We start from the raw sequence: 14,589 nt of genomic DNA, 5'->3' as shown, positions 1-14,589 counted from the left end.
CCAGTATCAAAACCAAGCTGGTACCAGAGCCCTGCCAGCCCTTACACCCCCCCAAAACCAGTACTGAAGCCCCCAGTCGGTACTGGCCCCCCGTTGGTACCGGAGCCCCCACCAGTATCAAATCCCAGCCCTGAGCCAGAGGACCCGGGGCAGGATGGAGGTGCCTGGGCAACTGGGTCAACCCCGGGCTGCCGCTGGTGGGTGCTGACACCCGGGGGGGCCGTGGGGTCCCCACCCACACCCCGGCTGGCCCCGATCCCCCCGCACCAGCTGGGGACACCCGGGGGAAAGTAACAGCACAGCCGGGGTGCTCCCGTGCTGCCCTGGTTCTGGGGGGTGCTGCAAGGCTGCATTTGCAACCTGGAGAAAAAAAAAACAATTGTTTTTGGGGAAAAACGATGAATTCCCTTTCATTCCACAGCAGGACAGAGCCGTGGGATTGAGGGTGCAGAAGAGCACGGGAAGGTGACACAGCCTGGGGGGGGGCAGCAGAGCCACAGGAGGGACACGGCACAGACACCGGCGGCGCGGGGGTCCCGGGAGGAGCAGGAGGGATGGAGAGCTGCACAAGTGGGTCAGCGCGAAGCTTCCCGGGGAGCAGCCGCCTCCTCCTCTCCCTGGAGCATAGCAGAAAGCTCGGCTGCGGCTGGACCGAGGCAGAGGCTCATTTATAATAGAGCTGCTGCCTCCCCCCGCTCTGGCTGGCGGGGAAGGCCCTGGGGACCCCCACGGCAGCGCCAAACCCAGGGAAACGTTTCCCTGCACGTGCTGGTGCTCAGCGCGTCCACGGGGCTGGCGGAGGTTGAAGTTTGTCAAGGATTTTGAGCAGGGACTCGCGTTAATGCACCCAACACCCTCCCCACAAAGATGGGGTGACAGCGCTGTGAAGAGCAGCTGCTTTGGAGCTCCAGCTACCGTGCAAAAAGGGGACAGGAGCTTTTAGCAGGGGAAGTGAAGGCAGGGACATGCCAAAGGTCATGGAGCAGGGTTGGGAGAGGTGAATTAGCCCCGGCCCTCCCCATTTCCTCTCCCTGATGCTTCACAGGGCCTTAACAAAGCGGGAAGGGTTGCCCACGAGGCTGGGAGCAGGCTCTGGGGACTTCCCATCACCTCTGATGCCACCAGGCCGAGTGCACTGCCACATCCCACAAAGCCTTCCCTGTGCCCAAAGAGCAGGGTGGCAGTGGTGTAGGTGCAGTGACAAGGGGTACCAGAGCTTCACAGGAGGGGTCCAGGCCAGCTGATGCCAGCCAAGCACCTGCTGGACGGCTCAGACGGTCCTCGAGGGTGCACAGAGCAGCTCGGCTGCCCTCAAGAAGTGCCAGAATTTGGCTGTTACACAGGGGAGGGTTTGGCTTCAGAAGGACAGCTGAAGTCCCCAGCTGTCCCACCCTCCTGAGCAGGGAGCTTTTCCTTTCCCAACCTGCTCCCAACCTCAGAAGCCCCACTGGGCCACCTGGCACACTGAAAGAAGAGAGTGGCTCCGTTACACCCGTAACTGCCCTTCCCCAAGTCACAGCTTTTCGACACCCCTCAGCAACACCAGCCCACCCCAGGCCCGTTCCCTGGCCAGCTCAGCAGCCTCCAGCGCCAGCTCTCCAGTTTCTCCACATCCCTCTCCACCTGGGGCCATCCCACACGTGGCTGTCCCTGTGCTAAGCAGAGGCACAACGCCTTCCCCCAACCTGCTGGCCACAACGTTCCTAAGGCAAGCCCCGTCCCGGGGGTCGTTCTGGGACTGCTGGCTCCTACTCAACCTGGTGCCCCCCTGCAGCTCCTTCTCAGCTCAGTCACCGCCCAGCCCAAAGCCAGGGAAGATTCACACTCCCTGGAAGCAGCTGTGAGAAACAAGGCAGACAAATTTTACCCAGCATACAGCAGAATAGTATCTCTTCCACTTTATTTCAAAGTTTAAAAATTCACAAAAAAAAAATCAACTTATTACCAGCTATAAACATCCGTAAACACTCAAGACATCCGACGCAGCCCCAAACCACAAGAACACAGATCTCACCACCACAGCCCTCCTCCTCCCCATCACTGCAACCCCAAAGACAGGGTGGAAGGGGGAACAGGCCATGCCCTGAATCTTGCTGGGCAACGAGCCTATTCCCACTGAAGATTTACCACCAGAGACAGACCACCTTGTCAGCAGCCTGGTGAGGAGTTAAGGAAGGAAGCTACCAGCTACAAGTAAGAGGAGGGAAGATCCCAGCCCCTGAGGACAGTGAAATCACTGCAGCACCCAGCAGATCCCAACAGTTTCAGATCCCGAATGCCTGCACAAGGAGGACGCATGTGTCACCCAACCCTACCCAGGCCGGGATGAGGAGCTGCCTGTGGTGCTTCCTCACACATCCAGTGAAACGCAGCCATGAGGAGCTGGGCTGTGACTCGCAGCCGCTGGCGTCTTTCCTCCAGGGAATCAGGCAAGATGTCAGAGCCTAGGGAAGGCAGTGCTGGACAGAGATGCATCGCACCAGAGAGGTGTCGGCACATCTCAATCCCTCAGGCTGTCTGGAAGAGGCTGTGCAGGCACCGTCCTCACTCCAGCTCCCAGCTGGCCCTAACAGCGAGGGTGCCTTGTTAAATCCCTCTCCAGCCACTCTGCAGCTCCCATTAAGGGATCAGAGAACTGCCAGGAGGTGGTTTTAACTTGTCCAGCTGCCAAAACAGGTCTCAAATATAGGGAGGGAGGCTTCTTTGGTCTCCGTGCAGCAGTTCCGGCAGCTCTTGTCACCTTTGGCTGCCCACTCAAACTCCGAGTTCTGCTTCAGGACTGAGCAGAGCTGAGACTCGTACCCACTGTCCCTCACATTGACGTGCGTCCTTTGGAGCAAGTCCCTGTCCACAGCCCGAATCCTGCTGTCTTGGACACCCGTTAGTGTGGAGAGCAGCTGGACATCCCAGTCTGACTCAGAAGAACTCTTCCTGAAGTCATCATCAGCCTGTGTGTTACACGGAAGACGCTGAAGGAGCCCAGGGCACGGAGTCTGCTCCTTGCTGTGGCTGGGGAGGCTGGGTAGTTCAGGGGCTATTTTTTCTCCTGTTTTGACACAGAGGGAGCAACAACATCTGGCTTCAGCCACAGGCAGTTTTGGAGAGGGCGACTGGCCAGCAGGACAGCTGCTCTTGCTCATTGTGGACTCCAGAGCAGGACTGTGCACATTCCTGGGTGTATTTCCATTCTCCCCTCCAAGCTTCCCATGGGAACTCATGTTCCCTCTGCTCCAGCCATGCTTGCTGACAGTGCTCGCTGCAGCAGTCTCTGTGGGATCAAACCCCACAGACAGAGCTTCCAGGGAACCCGGCTGTGACGCAGGGTCCCCCCCAGGGTTCCCACGAAGGCACAGGTCCAACACAGGAGGGCGATGAGGCCTGGTGGAGAGCTTTGTGCTTAGGGGCCAGCTGCCAGCCTCCACACCAGGCAAGCCTGGCTCAGGCGTCCATCCTGCACCCTGCACACCCATCCCGCCACCCACTGGGCTTGCCTGCTTACACAGGGAGCGGCCACCACCCAGCTCCAGCCTGGGCTTCTTTCCCACCTGGGTGCTCTGACTGGAGGAGAGCTGGCGTTTCCTGGAGACAGGCAGCGCCTGTGGAAGATGGCTGACAGACCCGAGCACCTGCTGTTTATGAGGTTCAGAGGAAGAAGCGACTGCCCCTCCGACATGACTGGCTGCTACACAAGAGCCCCAGCCCAGCTCAGGAGCCGAGTCTGAATCCGTATCCTCCACCACAGCAAAGTCCTCGGCTGTGCCACGTGCAGCGCAGACCCCTGCGGTGAGTCCTGCTCCGACAGACAGCCCCAAGGAGCAGTTCTCAGACAATCCCCCTGCTTCTCCGGGGTTACTGACCCTGTCGTCCCTGGGCAGGCCAGAGGAGCATTCCTTGGTCTTCAGGCCAGGATCAGGCTCTGCATCAACAAACAGACCCACAGCACCCTGCTCAGGCTGCTGGCTTTCCTTTCCCAGCTCTGCTGTCAGCTTCTCAATTCCTCCAGTAACCTGTGCTCGAGGCATTAAGTGTTCATCTGTCAGGCAGGACGGCGGCACCCTGAAAAGAACCATCCGTTAATGCTCGTTCTCCCTAGGCCTGGCGACACCCTCCCCCCAGCAAGATGAAGCATTTTCTGCAGAGGCAGTAAGAAATTTTAGACAGGTAAGGCTCAGCAAACAGCGATGCTGCTGCTGGCAGAGGAGACGGGCAGCACCAAGGATCTCAGCCTGCTCAACAGCCCACAGTCTGGGCACAGGAGTGTAACAGAGCAGCAGGGTTGTGCCAGATGTGGAACAGAGGAGACAGGTCTGTTCTTTCGAGTTTAAGCTGTTCTTTCCAATTTAAGAGGCACTAGAAGCCCACAGGGAGTTCCTTGAAGCAAAGAACCCACAGAAACTGAAAAAAGATCGTTTCCCACAGCTTGCCTAAGCCTTGTTGGCCAGGCCAGCAACACCGGGTTGGTTGTGCAGTCAATCCCAGCCCTCAGCTCCGTGCTGGCAGATTCTCTGGCACAGGGCATGAACTAGGATCTAGTACCACAGTGGCACGGTGATTCAGGCCTGTTCCCGTGAGCACACCACACAGCATGGTGCTGCTGTTCTGCTCCAGGAGTTACCACACACACAGAGACTTACTTGGCTGGCTGCTCCACAAAGTCATTGGTGAGCTGCGAAATGACATGATCCACAGGGGCGTACCGCGAGTCGTCCAGCGCAAACCGCTTGTGCTGGGGGCTCTGGAGATGCTGGAAGGTGGCAAAAGCCCTTTTAGCAACACTCATCCTTTCACAGAATTTGTAGTAACAGCCGCTTCCCAGAGCCTAGAGTGCACACAGTCTTTTCACCAGATAGAGCCATTGTTCGGAAGCAGATTTGGGAAACGTAGGTGATGCTGTTACCCCCAGTTGCTTACAGTGAGTATGCTGTTCCCATAGACACCTGATGATGAGGAGGCTGTGTCTATATCTAACAGCAGCCTACAGCTTTCCCCAGCAGCTACTAAAAAGGCAGATTCCAAGTATGTACTGTCTATCACTAGAGGCTGGGCTCTGAAAGCCACATTGTTCAGCATCTTGCAGGAGATAAAAACCTCTTCTCACCTTTTTCCATCAGCCTATCCCTCCCAGCTGCCACGGAATCGGGTTCTCATCTTACACTTCAGGTAACAGGACGATCCCTGAGGCTCTCCTAGCCCCAGAAATGAGCATGCCATGCTCTGATCTTCATAACCAGTTTACGCAGACCAAGAAGTCTGGGTAGACATTCCATGGCTTTTGCCTACAATGCAGATCCTACTACGTACCACAAAGGCTGTACAAACCTGCCTTCCTTCCAGAAGGGGTTTGTATTGATAACAGGCACATCGTGATCAGCTAAGCCACTGAGTGGTCTCCGTAACTTCTGCAAGGACCCAGGTCCCAGGGGAGCCTTTACCTTTTGCAGCTCTTCAAATGTCTCTCGGCAGCACTCACAAAATCCCCTCTTCTTCTTTTGCACAGTGACAGGCGTGGACCGGGGGCTCTTCTCCCCATTGCTGTGCATCAGACAGCCCTCCGCACCCCTGCAAGGTAACAGCAAACATCTTCCCTGCCCTCACATCACAGCAGCAGCAGGCACCCAGCTGCCTGCACAAGGCCAGGGACGTGGTGCTGCCTTTGAGCTACAGCTGTTTAACCCAGAGCAGTGCTCCTTTCACCCATGCTCAAAAGTGCTTCTCCAAGCCCTGGTAGCCAGCAGGTCAGCAGGATTAAAAACTTGCACAGAAGTACCTACAACCTACCTGGCTCTGCAAGAATTCGAGAGGCTTTTCAGAGGCTCGAACGGGCTGGAACTTTTGGGTGCCAGGAAGTTCAGGTCAGGAAAGCTTTTAAACTGGTGGTGGAAGGGCCGGAATTGCCTGAAAGAAGCACATCAGGACATCTGGCAGTGATAGCAAGGTTAGAGAGCTGTCCTTCCCTCAGAGGGGCTCAAGGCACTGTCTCGCTTATGACGGGATACTGGCCATTGTTTGTCCTTATGTTTGGCTGTTCCAGAGACCCCTGCTCCAATGAGAAGTGGGAGAAGTACTAAACTGGATCCCCAGTAAGCAGCACTGAGGGGGGATGTTTTAGACAGCAGCAGCTAGCGTAGTACTTTCAGCTACGCTGCAGCGTAGGAAGGTTTCAATTCCCAGACCACATTTCTCTTCTTCACACTTTATTGCAGGCAGCATGTAAAACCTAATATTTGACCCTGTAGCTGCCTTAAATGTTGTCTTCAGAATAATTAGTTGGTGCTGTGGATACTGTTAGAGTTACAGAGTTGTTAGAAACACCATAGAGATCAGATCCCCTTGTGCTGGATGCTGTAATCAAATTACAGGCCTTGACCTTATGTGCTTCAATCTCTTTCCCCATTTCAGAGGGCTCAAACATATTAAGTGACCTGCAAGGATCACATATAGAATCTGAGCAAGGAAGTAAACTCTGTTGTCAAGTCTCATTTAGCACCCTATTTTCACCCTGACACACAAGCCGCCTAGATTATTTCTCTAAACTCCATTTGCCTCCTCTAGGAGAGTGTCACCTTTCTGGTGCATAACAGGGTCTTCAAAGAAGCCTTGGGAACAGGATATTCATTGCCACACAAGTAAGGAAAAGCAGAAAAGGATTCCCTCCCTGAGAGCCCTGAAGTTTTAATACAGTTTGGCTGTGATATTTGGAAAGGCCTGATTTACCTGCTCTGGTCTTCAACCTTCAGAAAAGGGGGCTTCAGTTTTCCTGCTAGAAAGACAGCTGGTTAGAAGTTACCCTGGCCAAATTCCCTACTTATTCATTCATTCCTCAACAGAAATGGGCTACAGAGCCAAGCTCATCAGTACTTCTGACACCCATGTGTGCCAAGTGCTGGCTAAGTGCAGCTAAGACAGGATCCAGCAAACAGCTCTTTGGGAAATCTGCAACAGCCCCCACCTCCAGAGCATTCACTAGGGTGAACAAACCCTACAGGCAGTCCACTAGTGGACTCTTTCCTCCTTTGAAAGAACATCCAGCCCCAGAGGTTTGCATCTCAAACATCTCCTCAGCCTTAGCAGTCAGTGGCCTAACTCCAAGCCTCCAGTTTGGACTTGAATCTTAAGAACTGTCACGCATCCTCAGTGCAACATGCCACCAAGCATGAGAAACAAGTCTGGAAGAAACAAAGCGCAGCTACAGTCACATAAACACAGTGCTCTGCCTCAGCCTTTCCAGTGCTGGTTTCTCCCCTGACTTTTATACAACAGCCCAGAGTTCAGAATGGCTCAGGCCAGGAGAGTTGAGTCTAATAGCTAAGAGCTGCTGGAGACACACCAACGCGATGCAGAGCCAAGCCTGCCACGAGAACTCTGCTAGAGAGCAGTGCCTGGCCTTAGCTTGGTCCCTTAGGAGGTCAAACAGCAGCTATGTTTTGTACAGAGGCATATATTAAGGAAGCAGAAAAAAGCCTCACCAGTGCATTCAGAGAAAAGGTTTTCAGAGGCAGGCAAATGACCAAGATAGGAAAAAACTACTTGGTCCCTCCTGCCTTGCAGGTCTGTTCAACTCACGAGTGATAACACTATGCTTAGCACACATATCTGAGTACAGACCTGGTTAAGAAACAGAAGGACACCAGGGTATTCCCGCTGAGCATCTGCCTGAACCTGAACCCAACCCTCTCCTCTCTCTCTCCTTGCCTCTGAAGGGCGAGGTGTTTTGTTGCCTTGTGATCCTGGAGCTCAGTGCCATTTTCTCTGAAGAAATTTTAACCTCATTCTCCAGAAAGGCAGAGTCCACCTGTTAGTTTCTCAAGTCTCATCCGGAGCTTGTACCAAATGTGCCGTTATGTCGCTAAAGTAGCTATTTAAGTACAGGATCAATGTTTCCACATAAATGCTGCCAAATGCTTAGCACTTCTGAGAGCAAGGCCACATTTAGGGGCCTAGATAAAACCAAGGCTGGTGGGCAGACCCTAAGCTCTTGCGGCAGAGTGCTGAATGGTGACAAACCGTTCAGCTGTCACCACAAGTCCCCAGGCAGAGTTCGAAGTGTGCCACAACTATGAGCTCTGAGCTTGCAGCAGACAATCTGGCTTACTCAACAGCTTTTCATGCTGTTTTTCACAACCTTTCCCCCAAAACTGGAAAATAGTCTAAGCAGCACACGAAGAATCCAGGTTGGAGTCTGCTTTAAGATGTTCTCTAACGAGCAAAATCTAAAAGTCACAAATAGACTTTTATCACTGGTGCCAATCCCAGTGGCATAAGTGGCTCTTGTCTAATTGCAGATGAGAACCTGGGCTTCCCCCCCTCCTTTGGAAGCGTTAGCCCTAGATTGTGTCTCAGCAGCGCATTTCAGCCTAACAGCAGTGAGTGGGTTGTGAGGAACACGCTCTCCTCCGTAGGATGCATTATTCTTCAAAACTTAGTTTGAGCCAGCGGATTCAACACAGTGCCAGCAGCACAGTTCTTAAGTGCCTTGGGATTCTGGGAGTTGAGCTGCAAACTGTTCATGGGATTTTAAAAACGCTGCCTGAAATCAAAGGCATAACATTCTCATCTGCATTAGGAGGCTGCAGCTAGACTCAGACAAGGAGTTACAAAAACTGTTCAAGAGAAACTGCCTTAAACAGTTGCGGTATCTTGCTTTGCTGAAGTTTCAGATAGATGTTCGATTTCTAAATGAGGCTTCTTCAAGCAGCTCCACATTTGAATGTGAAGGGGAACACAACTTCCAGGCCTACCTTTGCGAATTTTTGATCCAGACGCAAGGCATTTTGCCTAAAGGAAAAAGTGACATATTTAATATGGGAGCCAGTGCAAGCAGAACCGTAATTACTGATCCTCAACAAACTGAGATTACAGCAGTCTCACCCACCACTTCAGGGCTCTTGCATTGCAGACTATATCACCTCCCCCTGATTATTTTGTCTCCCAAGTTACCTAAAGGTACTTTAAATATGATATGCAGGCTGCCATTCTCTAATCTTCTGCCTTACCTTCTCACTGACCTCTCCAATACATTAAAGGATAGTTCAGAAAGCCAGTACCCTAGCCACATACAATTTTATTTTTTTAACCCTTAGTCTCCTACAAATCAAAATCAGCACTAGCTGTGCTACAGATGAGGTTGATAACTACCAGCTGTCTTGTTCTCATCTGCTTTTATCCCCACTTTAAAAATTCTTTGACTGTTGCGATCCCCATCAATGAACAGAAGCACCAATGCTGAATGAAAACCTAGGTCACCCTGCTTACTAACCCACTGGCATTAGATGAGCTAGGAGGAATGCTCAAGAGCTACCAAGGGATCCCAAGCACTTCCAACTGGGCTGGAGTTAGGTCAGTTACCTCTGTCTTCTGGCTCTGCTTCCTCGATCCTGAGATGGCACGCAGCAGCTGTTGTGCATACAACAACATTTCTGTAGAGGAGGGCTGTCAAAGAGCCATAGCTCAGCAAGAGAAGGTGGGCTGTTCCCCCTGCACCGAGTGCAGGGCAAGTACAACTGCCTGCATGCACTGAGGAGAGCATGCAGTGCCTGAGCCTGCCATCACCTAGCACAGTATCACTACTACACAGGTAATTCACCCAAGAGCAAGACAAGAGTATTTTGAGGGAAGACACCCAACGTTGCTCTTTGGCAGAGCTGGAGGCTGGCTTTGAGTCTCCACAGAAATGAGACACTGTCAGGGATTGTTCAGCACACAGACCAGACCCTGGAATTTGAAAGCCTTGACAGACTTGTAACTCTGCTGCAGTTCAGCAGCGCTGGCTGCTCGGGAAGGGGTACTAGCAGTAGCAGCCTCCATCACGCATCCAGACAAGTGCAGCCAAGGCTGTATGTCACTGTCATTGGACACTCAGGAACCTTTTACTCCAGACGTATTCTTAGAATCAGTTTCACCATCTGTCTTTCCTATCACCCCCTCCCCATTCATCACCAAGGCAGGAAGCGCCTTCCAGCACAGGTCCTCAAACAGCAGCACTTGCTAATTAAAAACAACCAAGTCCTGCCATTATTGTGATCTGTACTTCCAGGTCAATTAGTAAAAATGGTCTCCTTGGAAGAAATTCAGGCACCGACTGAGCTATTAACATTTCCTAATGTCACAGTCTCAGTATTTTACAACATACTCTGTGTTTGCTATCATAAATGTGACGCTAGCATGTTCTATGCATACAAAGTTAATCTCATTTTTGAAGCGCAAACCTAACCAGTGCAGCATAGCTCAAGAACCAGGTATTCCTCACAATTTTTTCCTTCTCTCATACCACACTCACTGTATCACTTCTGCCCATCCTCCTTCAAAACCACTGATTACCAGAAGCTAAATTCCAGCATACAGAGAAGGATACCATCCACGTGCAAGATCTGGACTCCCCACAATCGAGCATTGGCGAGGATACTGCTGCCACTGCAGGTGTCCTGTTCAAACAGAGAGGTTTGGCAAGGTACAGCTCAAAGCAGACAGCACATGCAGCAATAGATCTAGTTTATTGTTAACCCTGCTGTCTGATTAACAGACCAATACATAGGTATTATTAAAACGTGAGCTTCGGGGCACAGAAGGAAAGGCTCATACTCATGGCTTTACCTACCCCAAATCAACACTAGCATCTAGTTCAGATTTTTATCCCTGCTATAGTTTGAGCTTCTTAAGTGGGCACTGAGATTCTTTTGGCCACTGTGATAGTGAACAGACTCCAGAGGAGCCCTTTGCCCCAGCCATATGGCTTTAGTTCTTTCTAGGCTAAGAATTCATCTGTTAAGAATTCATCTGTTGGTTTTACGTTAATAATTCTCTTATGCGGAGCAACCAAATCACTAGGACAGGCCTTCGAAGCAGCTAACATGGAAGGATGACGTGGCTCCTTGAAGAACAGTGTCCAGGAGCACTGCATAGCTTTCCGCAGAGCCACAAGCAATAGCTTCATACCTTTATTAGCCCCAGAGTCTGCTCCCGTCAGCAGGGAGGGGCTCTGGAGAAGTGGCTGGCACTGTTTCTGCACGGCTCAGCAGTACTGTGAACATACCCAGCTACAGGAAAGCCCATCCACATGCTGCTCACCTGATTCTTCATGGCCTTCTGCAGCAGCTCCTTTCCCCTGGTGATCAGGGCCTGCAGAGAAAGAAGCCAAGTACTGTGCTAAAGCAGAGAGCTGCCAGGCAGCACCAAGCTGAGAACAACGTGGCTACCCAGTAACAACGATTTCTAGTGATACCTGCTCTCTGCTGGGGAGAGGAATCCAGCCAAGACTTCATCTCAAAGACAGCAGGACTTAGCTTTTCCAGGGAATACAAACCGCAGACACCCTTTATATCCACAGTAAGCAGCAATTCAGCCAAGGCTTGGCTTTTATTGAACAGCAGAGAATGCTCCAGAGGGAGCCAAGACGAAGCAGAGACTTAGTTCTGAAACTCCACGTGCCAACAGGCTGGCAGGGGTTAGAACCGTCCTTGCTAGCCCTTCCTGGGAAGCAAGTCTCATTTGATAGCCTATGATTTCGGCAAACAGGTTAAGCTTATTGTAAGACAAGTGGATAGGGCTGCAAGCAAGGGTGGGGAACAAACACACCATGAGTGAACCTCCTGACACCAGCCCAGGCTTCTCCAAGAGATGCTATGCTGCAAGTGGTCCAGATCCAGCTGGCAGAGATGCCTATGGCCTGGACTCGGGTAGCAGGCTCTGCCAGCATTGCTGCTGCCCACGGCCACAGCTTCCAGCAGGCCCCAGCACTCAAGGACACTGGAGCTTTGGCCACAAGCACTGCTGATCAGAAAGCCCAGCTCCAGCAGAGTGAATAGGACCTAGAGAAAACCCTTTTTGCAAGCTGCCCTTGCAGATCTCCTCCCACACGGCAACTGCTGTGCCCAACCCGTGTCTGTCCGCATGCAACCACAGCCTGCCATACTTCTGATGCAGATTTATCTCGCCTACGTTTCTGCACTTTCTAAATACACCTCTGTGTCCAGATGGACTACCTGCTCTGTTGGGAAGCCAAACAAGCCCTCTATTTCCTCTGCCATTTGAGTAGGTATCCTTTGCTTACTAGCTCAGTCGAAGCTGTGACATGCACATTAGAGGGGACAATGATGCAAAAGCACAAAGAACATTGGTATAAATATGAATGATTAGACTGATGGGGAAAAAAACACAACACGGTTGCTCAGAGCAGAAACAACTACCTTGAACACTGGTCTCAGGTTCTACTCTATAGATCCCTTGGGACAAACTTTGGGGTGGCCTAAACCTCGGTAGCTCTTACCGTGTCTGGTGGCTTCTGCTGAAGTTTGGTATGATTCCCCTTGGAGGTAGAAGGCGTTGGGCTCCTGGCTTTTGCATCCTCTGACGTTGTGTTGCTCCTCTTTTCAGTCCGAGACCTGGCTTTGTCTCGTTTGGCTTCTTTGTTACTGGACACCACGTAGTTGACTTCTTTGCTTAGGAAGCTTTCGGTGACCTGCAGCAAAAGCGAGAACAGAGCAGCTCTAAAATTGTCCAGCATCTGAGTCAGAAGAATCCTGCTAAGCAAGAACTATTGCCTTTAGCTTAACCTCTCTGCAGCTAAGGGGCTACTGAACATACTCATCTTCCCAAGTACATCTTCCTTCTATTGCTTGCTGCGGTCTCCCAGAGGGAGGAAAACCCATGATATGGGGACAGTGTGTGTCCTAGAGATAAACCGCAAATAGCCACCAGAATTTTCAAACTGAGATTTATCTGGCACGATGCTATCATCTACTCCTCTAGCAGTGGTTTCAGAAGAAAGCAATGGCAAGTTTTCAAGGCAGCGAAAGCCAACAGGTGAAAAAAAAACAGACCTGGACATCATGCAACACTGGAAGACCTCAGTTCTGAGGAGAATAGAGCACATTTTGGCAACAGAAAGCAGAAAGAAAACAGCTGGGACAAGTAGCTTAGTGCAGAACAGAATGCCAGGGAACCAGAAAGCTGAAACACAAACACCTTTGTGCAGAAGGTAGAAGACTAAGAGGTGGAAAACAACATGCTTCGTTTGGGGTACTAACTGTAGGCTTATCAGAAACTCAGCAGAAGGCAGAGTCACGGGGCACTAGCACACAGGTATGGGGCACACAGGAAGACACACAACCGAACAAGGTGAAGTCACGGCTGCTGAACAAGCCAGGCCTGCTGCCCTACAGAATCCCTGTGGACCAGGATCCCAGACTCACACACGTGAAGTGCCACAAACGACATTACAGGCTGCCCTACGGCAGCGACCTACGCTGCAGGACATCGAGAAAGCTGAAGGTATTAAAGACAAACTCAAAATATCCCAGTCCAAATAACGCTTCAGTGTGTAATCACCCCTATATCGAGGTGAAATTTAAGGCCCCACATTCAAGTCAGAGTTAATTGCTCTTAACCTGGTCCTCGAAGGACACACAGGTTTCAGATGCTACCACTGAAGGGACACCATGTACTTGAATTCACCACGTACTTGAATTCAGTATCTCCACAGCAGCAGAGGAATGAGAACTCCACCATGGGTGGGCTGCCCTCCAGAGAGAGAAGTGACATGAGACAATGCCTGATAAGAAGCCAGAGGGACAGCCAAAAGGCTAAAATCAGATCCAGCTACTGTGGCAGCTACGTAGAGCACTAACCACTGGGAGCAAGCATTTCTCAGGCTTGAAAACACGCAGCTAAGTAAGGGGGAGGCTTTGAGGAGAGCCCTTGGAAGTTGATGGCAGAAAGAAACCAGCAAGTTAAACATGAACAGATGATTAAAAAAAAAGAGGGGAAAAAAATCACACATCAGCCTCCCCAGGACCTGATCCTGAGGCAAGCACTAAGCAGGGATTTTACACCCGGGTGTAGCACTGAGGGACTTAGGAAGCTTTGGGGCGCGCGTGAGAAGATCTGCCTCAAGCAGAGAGAGGAGACAGCCTGAACGCAAGCAGCAACACCTCAGGACCGCTGCATGGTTGGGAGGGGAAGGCAGCACCGGGTCCCCCTGCTCCAGGCCCTGCTCCAGCCCAGAGAGGGGTGCCCAGGGCCAGGTCCTGGCGGCTTCTGGAGGTCTCCCAGGAGGAGCCCCCACAGCCTCTCCTGTGCCAGCTCCGCCACCGCCAGGGCACAGAAGCGCTTCCCGGCGGTCAGAGGGCACCTCCCGGGCCCCGCTTCGTGCCCGGTGCCCCTGGGCCCGGCTCCGTCCTCCCCGCGGGGATTTACGGGCACGGCCGGGCCCCCCCAGCTCCCCCCTCACCAGGGGGCTCCGGGCCCGCCACCGCCTCGGTGCCCCCGCCGGGCCCCCCCCAACCCCCCTCCTACCGAGGAGGACCCCGCACGGAGGCACCGGCAGCCCCCGGGGGGGGGATCCCAGCGAGCACCGGCAGCAAGAGGGGGTGCGCCGGGGCAGGTCCCGGTGCCGCTCACCCCGCCCAGGTGCCGGATGGCCGCCGCCAGGTCCCGCGCCGCCCGCCCGCTCGGCACGTCCAGGTAGAAGGACTTCCCGCGGAGCGGCCGGCCGGCGGCGGGGCCCGCCATGGCGGGGGAGGCTCCGCTCGGTCCCGAGGCCCCAGCACGGCCCCGCTTCCCCCGCCGCCGCCGTTTAAATTTCCGCCCGCCCCG

The 14,589-nt window shown here is 52.8% G+C and overlaps 1 protein-coding gene across 4 annotated transcripts; it reads right to left on the bottom strand.

The window, feature by feature from the left end:
- Window positions 1-1,886: 1,886 nt before the first annotated feature.
- DBF4B (DBF4B-CDC7 kinase regulatory subunit) lies at window positions 1,887-14,528 on the bottom strand. Of its 4 annotated transcripts, none has more exons than XM_083808769.1 (11): window positions 14,395-14,528; window positions 12,263-12,454; window positions 11,065-11,115; window positions 10,352-10,421; window positions 9,346-9,416; window positions 8,739-8,775; window positions 6,715-6,760; window positions 5,779-5,895; window positions 5,433-5,559; window positions 4,635-4,744; window positions 1,887-4,056 (listed from the first exon to the last, which is right to left on the bottom strand). In XM_083808769.1, exons 1-11 carry the CDS (start codon window positions 14,503-14,505, stop codon window positions 2,652-2,654), a joined length of 2,337 nt encoding a protein of 778 aa, XP_083664895.1. In that variant the 5' UTR covers window positions 14,506-14,528; the 3' UTR covers window positions 1,887-2,651. The 4 variants fall into 4 exon arrangements, with proteins under 4 accessions (XP_083664895.1, XP_083664896.1, XP_083664893.1 ...); XM_083808770.1 differs by having other exon boundaries at window positions 6,715-6,757; XM_083808767.1 differs by having other exon boundaries at window positions 14,290-14,506.
- Window positions 14,529-14,589: the final 61 nt, after the last annotated feature.

This window comes from Anser anser (genome assembly GCF_964211835.1).
Source record: "Anser anser genome assembly, chromosome: 23".
In the NCBI taxonomy this organism is placed as follows: domain Eukaryota; kingdom Metazoa; phylum Chordata; class Aves; order Anseriformes; family Anatidae; genus Anser; species Anser anser.
Note: the sequence above shows the minus strand (reverse complement) of the source record. Positions and strands in the feature narration are given on the sequence as shown.

Excerpts from the sequence above, each read along its gene's own strand:
- DBF4B (XM_083808767.1), bottom strand. The coding sequence starts at position 14,505 with ATGGCGGGCCCCGCCGCCGGCCGGCCGCTCCGCGGGAAGTCCTTCTAC. Across the intron at positions 5,896-6,714 it reads AAGGTTGAAGACCAGAGCAG|GCAATTCCGGCCCTTCCACC; the intron begins GTAAATCAGGCC and ends TGCTTCTTTCAG. Across the intron at positions 4,057-4,634 it reads TTTGTGGAGCAGCCAGCCAA|GGTGCCGCCGTCCTGCCTGA; the intron begins GTAAGTCTCTGT and ends GGTTCTTTTCAG.